General features: G+C 29.3%; 1 protein-coding gene across 1 annotated transcript; it reads left to right on the top strand.

Moving 5' to 3' along the window:
* The first annotated feature begins 4,915 nt into the window (after positions 1 to 4,915).
* Positions 4,916 to 8,620, top strand: LOC105136195 (CAAX amino terminal protease family protein). The gene is made up of 4 exons (XM_011041432.1): positions 4,916 to 5,174; positions 5,730 to 5,888; positions 6,577 to 6,795; positions 8,251 to 8,620. The coding sequence occupies exons 1-4, from the start codon at positions 4,989 to 4,991 to the stop codon at positions 8,590 to 8,592; spliced, it is 906 nt and encodes a 301-aa protein (XP_011039734.1). The 5' UTR covers positions 4,916 to 4,988; the 3' UTR covers positions 8,593 to 8,620.
* Positions 8,621 to 9,118: the final 498 nt, after the last annotated feature.

Genomic DNA, 9,118 nt, shown 5'->3' with positions numbered 1-9,118 from the left:
GATGACCCGTAGGCTATAGATGAATAGAATCCGAGGTGAAGTGAGTTTCATTCTGATTCACCTGCATCAATACCTTGTCTCAAGTCGAGAGGAACCAGCTAATAGAAAATGCCAGGACAAGCTTCACCATGGCTAAAGGAGCTGTTATTAGCATACAAGAGAATAGAAAAATGGAGGGAAATTTCCAGAACTCAAAAGGAGCATTGGTGCTGTTACTTAGAATCCAAGCACAGTGTTTGCAATCGGGCTCAAACAAGATACACACTGGCCTTAATTAAACTAGCTTGGATTCGGCCGAGAGTACTTACCCTTCCAATGATTAGACGAAATTGAGAACCTGTTGATTCGGCCTAGCTTGTAAAAAATAAAAGTTAGCATTTAGATGGGGATTTTTTTATAACTAAAAGGGAATTTTTTTTTTTTAAGACATATTGATTTACGCAGATTATTTGAATGGCTAACATATATATTTTATGGAATAGTAGCAAAAATCTAAACGCAAAAGGGATTTTATTTTCGTGTTAGACCATGATATGATAATAGCTTAAAATAGAATTGATGAGAGATCTACTTGTTAAATTAAATTTAAATTTTTTTAAGTGATTTTTTTAATAATTTTTTTAAAAAGAGTTGCTTCGACGCTTATTGTACCATTATATCTTCTAGAATTAGACCTATAAATTATTGTCTTGATTAATTTTGTTATTTTTTTTTAGTTTTTTGAATTTATTATCCTAATTTTCTTTATACTTTGAGAGTCTTAATTGTTTTTTTTTATAGATGTAGGATTTTCTAACTTATTTAAAACATCTTGTAAATATTTTAGAAGGAATACTTCAATAGCTTTATTTTGTTGAGGAATAAATTACAAATTTACAGCTAATATCTATAATCATTTTCGCTTATGAAATTTTCTTGTCCTTTAGGATGCAGTTCTTCTTCTTGCACTACCTTATTCTTTCACATCATTCTTTTCCTTTTAAATAGAAATTGTGAGGAACGTGCAACACATAGGCCTCCAAGGTAGAGTGACCGGGGTTGTTTTAATATTTTATTTTTTTTAAGTACTGTTATCATATCAAGCATAAAGTCAGACAAAAAATTTTAAACAAAATAAGCATAATATTTGGACCACACTTAAATTGAAACAAGGTGTTCTACGTTGAGATCGGGAAGACTTTTAAATTATGGTTAGAAAATATTTTTAGTATTTTCTTAGATAATTTTAGAATTTTTAAAACTATTGTAGGTTTTGTATTCCTTCCCAAATTAGATTTGTTTAGTGACTATTTAAACAATTATAAGTTATTTTTAGAGAATCATTCTTTTCTTTTTAAATAGAGATTGTGATGAATGTGCAACATAGAGGCATCCACGGTGGAGTGAACATCTTGTTTTAATATTATCTTCTTCTTTTTTTAATAATACTTTTATCACATCAAGCATAAAGCATAAAGTTTTGGTCCGGTAGATTTTGAAAAAGGTGAGCTGTATATTTGGATTTCTTGCATCAGTACATGGAATATAAAAATTTAGACAGGATGTTCTACATATCTTATACCCTATATAACTAGATAAGTTTGAAAGATTTTCGAATTAGGATTAGAAAAATATGTTTTTGAATTCTTAGTACTTTCTTAGATAATTTTAGATTTAATTTTTTTTTTAACTATTTTAGGGTTTCTTTACCTTTCCAAAGTAGATTTGTTTAGTGCCTGTTTAAAAAATTATAAGTTATTTTTTAGAACACTTTTTACCATATTATTTTTTCTCCTTGTGTGAGAATTTAAGTAACCTTTAGGGTTATCTCAAGTCCTCGGTTTTCCATCTTTCATGATTTTCCTTTCAATTCTAACTACAAAGTTCAGGTTGTGTGAAGTATGTCATTTATAATTTATTTATTTTTGTATGTCATAAGTATTTTAAAAAATTAATTTTTATTTTACTTTTTCACTTTAAATTATATTTTTTTTAATTTTTTGATGTACTAATATAAAAATAATATTTAAAAAAATAAAAAATATTTAAAAAAACAATCATTGATATGTTCTCGAACAATAAAAATACATAACTTCAATAATTACAGACAACTCTAAAATTTTCAAGAATACTGAATCTTCAAAACCACTCACCCACCGTATATAGAAAGAATCGTTTTTTTTAATTTGTGCTTAGCAAATGCTTACTATATTTACCACATCATTGTGGATATATTGTCATGTTGGAATGGAAGTGTTTATTTACTTAAAAAAAAAAAAAAGGCGTTTCTTTTCGTTAGCGTTATGAAATTATGCATCTATTGAAAATAATTTCATTATTTAATGATAATTATGCAAATAAATTTATATTTTTTTTCTTGTTATACAATGATTATAATATTCAATATAATTTTTGTTTAACATGGTTAAGCCATGATTATATAAAATTGCTAATTTAGACTATGATTTTATTTTTATTTTCCTAACAATTGATAAGAAAACAACAATGTTTCTTACATAAAATGTATGCATAACTTCACACAAAAAAATTGCATTCATGAAAAAATATATTGTAAATTGGATGTAACACTCAATATTTAATACTTATTATGCAATGAGAGTAAATATAATTATATTTTTTACAAGTTAATTTTTAAAGATTAAAAACACTATAACTGAAGAGATATTCAAAATATTTAATTTTTATTCATCCGAAACTCCACTTATAAAAAACTATCATGACCTTTCATATATAAAAAAAAATAGAAAACCACAGTAATATTTAATTTTCTAATACTAAATAAAAAAATAAAGTAGCAAAGCTATTCCCTAAAAAAACATAAGAAAAATATAAAATAAAATAAATTAGAAAAGAAAAATATCTATTTTTTCAACAAAAAAAAAAGGTCCTGCATCAACTTGTTTGCATTGTAAAAAGTAATTTGTTTTTTAACAACAGTAACCCACTTTAGTTTCAAATTATATTGCCATGTTTGAAATGAAATTATTTATTTACTTAAAACATTAAAAAAAAATCATTTTGTTAGGTTATGAAATTGTGCATAATTACTAACGATCGATACTTATGCAACTAAAAAACAATTTCCCTTCAAATAGGATAATTAAGTTATTTAGTCTAACCTTTCGCCTAATTACATACATTTTTTCTTCAAATAGGATAATTATTCTAACTTAGAGATATTCTTTATTTTTCTTCCTAGAAATTGACAAAAAGAAAATGTTTCTTATATAAAATGTAAGCATAACGTCTGAAAAAACTCACTTGTGATAATTATGTTATTTACTTTAATATTTGACTAACATAATTAAACCATGATTTGATAAAGTTGCTAACTTAGAGTATGATTTTATTTTTATTTTCTTGGTAAATATTGAAAAAAACAATGGTGTTTTTTTATATATAAAATGTTATGTATAATCTCGAAAAATCTATATTTGATCATGAAAAAATATGATGTGTAACCTATCCATTATTTTTGTTTATTAAAAGCAATTCATTCCTTAACTTATATTGCCATGCCTGAAATCTAACTATTTATTTACTTAAAAAGAAAATAAAAGAGCGATATGGAATTGTGCATCTCTAATTGTAAATAACCTCGTTATTTAATGATAATTAAGAAAATAAAAAAAAGTATCCTTTTTCTTGTTATTTAATGATTATAATATCTAGTGTAATCTTTCTTAACATGATTAAACCATTATTAAATAAATTTGCTAAATTGGACCAAGAGTGTTTTTTTTCCCCTAACAATTGAGAAAACAACAATGTTTTTATATAAAACATCTGCATAACGTTTGGAAAAAAGGGACTCGACACAAAGAAAAAACAGTAATTTAGTTACACTTGTTTTAGTTCCGGTCCTGAGCTGATATTTAAATTAAATTTTAAAATTATAATAATTTTTATTTTAGTTTTATATTGATTTAGTTTAATGATTAACATGACATATGACTTAAATTTTATCCCAAGTCGACTCTCAAATTGAATTTTAAAATTATGATAATAACCCTTGTTATTTTTAAGTTGACCCGGGTTATAGTCAACATGACCAAAGCTTGGCCCCAAGTTAACTTCTAAATCGAGTTTTTAAATTATAATAATAATTATTTTTATCTTTACATTGACTCGATTACTGGTTAACCCAATTTGTGATCCGAGCCTTGTCCTGAGTTGACCCACGAGTTAGTTTTTAAAATTATGATAATAACCATTTTTATTTTTAAGTTGAATTGGATCAATGGTCAACCCGATTAGAGATTGACTTTAGATTGACCCTAAATAAGTTTAAAATTATAATAATTATTATTTTTATCCTTATATTGACCTGGTTAATAGTCAATTAGACTCATGACCTAGACCTTTCTCTCAAGTTGATCCTTGAGTCAAGTTTTATAATTATGATAATAATTATTTTTATTTTTATATTGATCTGTGTCAATGCCTGACCCTAGGTCAGCCCTTAGGTAGATTTTAAAATTATAATAATTATTATTTTTATCCTTACAACTTAGGTAAATAATCAATCCGATTCACAACCTGAGTTTTATCCTAGAATGACTATTAAATCGAGTTTTAAAATTATAATAATTATTATTTTTATTTTTAAATTGACCTAAATCAATCATTAACTTCTAACCTAGGTTTAGATTAACCCTCTTGTCGGATTTCAAAACTATAAAAATATTTTTTTAATTTTTACATTAGTCTAAATCAACTTAAATTAATCTTTGTGCATAGAATTAAACAAATTTGTTATATCCTTACAAAAACAAATTTTAAATTATAATAAAAAATAGGATAAATTTTAATTTTATATTATTTAAAAATACACCAAACAATTTCCAATTTTTTTTTATTATGTTCAGTTTATCATTATCCGTCGTAACAAATACTACCTTAATTTCTATAGTTTTAGTTCATTTTCTCCCACATATATTAAGTACAAGAGAGAGCGAGTGACAGAGGGAGCGAAGCAAAGGCGTACTATGGCGCCTTATCTAACCGTTGGTATACTACCCGCCAAGTTTGGGTTCGGTTTTAACAAATCGTTGATTCAAAATCCAAACCCTCTCTATCACACCTCCAAACTCAAATTCAAATCCAATCTCGGATTCAAATCTTCTCTCAAATGCCGCTGCATCAAGAAAGAAATCACTGATGAACCCACTGAGGTCTGTATAATTTATTCAAAACCCGTATATCATGATATTTTCTTGCATTAAATTGTAATATAAGCTCGCGTAACTTGTCACGGTTAGACAAGAGAGCAATTGGGAGGGTTGGTTCTTGTATAATGAAAATGACCCATGTTTGGATTTGTTTAGTTTTTGAGTTGCAGAGTATGTAAATTGGTAGTTCTCAGTAAATTGCTTGATGGGTTTGGTTTGTTTCTTCATTTTTAGTCGTTTTCAAGTTATATTGTTGAAATGGGGTTTTGTTGTGATAAGTAAACGTGGGTTTATCTTTTTCTTGTTTTATTTTTTTGCAATCATTGGGGTGAATGCTAACAGGACTTGAAAGAGAATTACGGAATAGGGTTTGTTCTTGTATAGTAAGGATGACCCATGTTTGGATTTGTTGAGTTTTACAGAAGCAAATTTCTTAATGGGTTTGCTTTTTCTTTCAGTTTTAGTTAATTTCTAGCTAAATTATCGTGTAATGGGGTTTGTTGTGATATGTAAGCATGATTTCCCTTTTCTTTTAATTTGTGGGGTGAATGCTGACAGGAATTTTCAGTGCTTTCGTTGGATATTCCATGGGAGAGAGGGAGTATATGGAGCACTATGGCTTTGTACATGTTCAATTTTCATATCCCTTTGGGTATTGGAGGCTTGTCTATAGTTGCCAATGTATTGCATAAACCTGTTCTTGATCCTCAGACGGAAGTGAGTGAGTTTCTCTTACCTTCATTTTGCATGGTAGAATAATGTTTTCCATAATGGTCTAAGCACCATGAGTCTAAACCCATAGCTTGTTGAGGCAGGGTGTGGCCAATTTGGTAACCAGATGCATTGATACCTGTACCTTTCTTGATTAGGACCAGATTTATGATTTTCGTTTTAGGGGGAACCATCATCGAACAGAGACTAATAATCCACAACTTAGACATGCAAAAACCAAATGCAGCTGCTAGTACAGAACTTTACGCAATACAACTTGGTGTTCTTTTCATAGAATGGAATCTGCCATGGGGGTGTCAATTACAATTGATCTATGGACAGTATTAATAATTCTTCGTTATGCAGTAAATCATAGAAACCCATAAGATTCACATTTTTCCTTTTCCTTTTCCTTTTAGTGTCAAAACGAACTCTTTCTAAATAATTTGACTGTCAGTTGGCTTTCATTATTATACAAATTGATTTGCTAGGATTTTCCTGGCAAGGACTTCATCAATTGCATGTTTAGCTACACCAGCGGTATGGTCATCTTCTTATATGCCATCATCAAACATTCCTGACAAGAACTTCATTCAGCAGAGGGTAACTCGATATATTTTGTATTAGAAGCAGTGCAGGTGTTCATCTCTGTATCCAAGCAGTTGCACAATGATTTTTGTTTTCTATACTGCAGGTGTTATCACTGCTTGCAATCCAAATTTTAGAACTCGCTGCTTCTCTGCTTCTACTTAAGAGCACTGCTAAGCCAGAATATGAGGCAGTGAGCTTCTTTAAAACTGATGAATTGTCAAAGAAGAGGAACTGGCTGCTGGCTTCATCACTAGGTTTCGGCTTTCTTATTCTGTTGGTGTTCCTTACATCACTTGTTGCTGACAGACTAATTGGACCTAAGGTTGGTTTTTGGATTTATCTATTTCTTTTCTTAAATGCTTTCAAGCCTTCTTTATATCATTGATAGTGTGCAATGACAATCTCCGGATGAGGCTTTATTCAAATTTTGTATACGAAGTCAGGGCATAATGTATTATCAATTAATTGACTGTCTATTTGTTTTGGTGCTTCTGATTTTCGTTTGCTTTTATAAAATATGCACAGATCTTTCTGGCTTAGTTTAATTTTGATTCACCTCAATCTTGATGATTCCTTTTTGGGATCAATGACTTTAAGCTCATTGGTTCAATTCTAATACCTATTATTAAGATTAACTAAGTTATAACGTGTTTGAAATTTTTTAGATGAGATTTCATAACAATATACAATGAAATGAAACCATACAAGTCATGGTTATATTATAAAAAAAATTAAAATAATTCAAGTAAGAGTAGAGAGATTTATTCGCCATCCCATAGGCTTGAGTTGTTATCTTAAGTAGCTTACCTTTTCTTTCAATAGATGGAACAAATATGAGTTCCCCCCTACCTTGACTTTCTAGGTATCTTTTTATTTGATGCAGTATGGTTTTATGGATTTAATTGTTGTTGATAGATCCTCTGAATTTCTAAGTGATGAATAGTTTTCTGTAACTCTGTTTTGACCATTTTAAACCAAAGTGGTCAACAATATTGTGGGTGTACGGGTTATATTTCAGACTCATTGAGTTGACCGGAACTGCTATATTTTTCCATTCCCCCTAAGACTACTGATACTTTTGGAAAGATGATATGCCATTCACGTGAAAGGAAGATTGGTATATCATGAAAGAAAAAGGTTGGGAAATAAGGGGCCGGGAGGAGTTTCATTTTCTGCTATTAGAGCATTCATTAAGTTGCATTAGGTATAGGTATGTGCAACAGAAACAAAATGGTTTGCCCATGTTGTACATATAATTTGAAACAACTTTGTCATAACTTCATAAGGTTTGCTAGTTTTTAAACGCATAGAGCCTCTATAATGTTGCTTTACAAGTCTGTGGTTTCATTTGGAAAATAATCATAACTATGCCTGTAGCTCGACCTTATGTTGTGATTTGTTCAAAACTAATTTTTTATGCAAAATAGATAGTTTTATGGACAGGGGAGTCCAGAATGCATCATCTGTTCTGGAAAAAATCCAAAATCGATTTCATTGGCATATATGGTCCTACCATAGATTCAATTGGGATTTAGACCAATTTACATGATAGGGCATGCAAAGTTTTCCATTATTTGTTGCTTCAATAATATGTATGAACTCATCGTAACACCATCCCGTAAATTTATTCTGTGAACAGTGTATGCTTTCTATTTCTTTTATTTGAGTTCTTTGTGACTTCCTTTTGCTGTGACATTTCTTTCTTGGTCGAATGATGATAACAAATTTGGCCTCCAGAGATGTTCTGACGTTAACATTCTTGAAATGATGTTTTCAGGCTGTGAACAACCCTGTTGTGAAGGAGATTCTTCTGAGCAGCAACATCTCGAAAGTTGCCTGCATCCTGGTTTATTGCCTTGTCACCCCCCTGCTGGAAGAAATTGTTTACAGAGGCTTTCTATTGAAATCTCTTGCCTCTACCATGAACTGGCAGCAGGCAGTTTTACTAAGCTCAGCTGTTTTTAGTGCTGCTCACTTCTCTGGTGAGAATTTTATACAGTTGTTTATAATTGGGTGTGTCCTTGGATGCTCCTATTCTTGGTCTGGGAACTTACGTTCTCCCATTCTAACACATTCCTTGTACAATGCTCTGACACTGATCTTAACATATTTTAGTTAAATATAAATTTTTGAGCCATTTTAATATCCTTGATCTTCTTATAATATTTTACTCAGAAGTTACCGATGGATTATTGATGCGTAGTTCAAAGAGAGTATTTGGAGTTGGTGCAACCTGTTTTTCATTAAAATTTGATTTTTTTTTGCTTTAAATTATTATTTTTAATATTTTTATATTGTTTTGATATACCAATATCAAAAATTAAATTTTAAAAAATTAAAAAATATTATTTTAATATATTTTCAAGTATTTTAAAAAATAATTTCTGCCACACTTAAATAAAAAGCAAAATTTATACTAATTGGCGCTGCATTATTGGCATTGCCACCCCCAATTTCTTTGGCCATTTTGCAGTTCTTGCACCTGAAGTTTTGTTGTGGTAAGGGGGTATCAAATTACCCATTTTGATGGGTAGTTTGAGAGTGTTTCTGATTCTGTTTTTAGGTATTTTTATTTTAAAAAATTTTAAATTGATAATTTTTAGTTTTTTTATAATTTTGATATATTAATATAAAAATATAAAAAA

This window comes from Populus euphratica, unplaced genomic scaffold (genome assembly GCF_000495115.2).
Source record: "Populus euphratica unplaced genomic scaffold, PopEup_1.0 scaffold52.1, whole genome shotgun sequence".
Classification (NCBI taxonomy): Eukaryota; Viridiplantae; Streptophyta; class Magnoliopsida; order Malpighiales; family Salicaceae; genus Populus; species Populus euphratica.
Note: the sequence above shows the minus strand (reverse complement) of the source record. Positions and strands in the feature narration are given on the sequence as shown.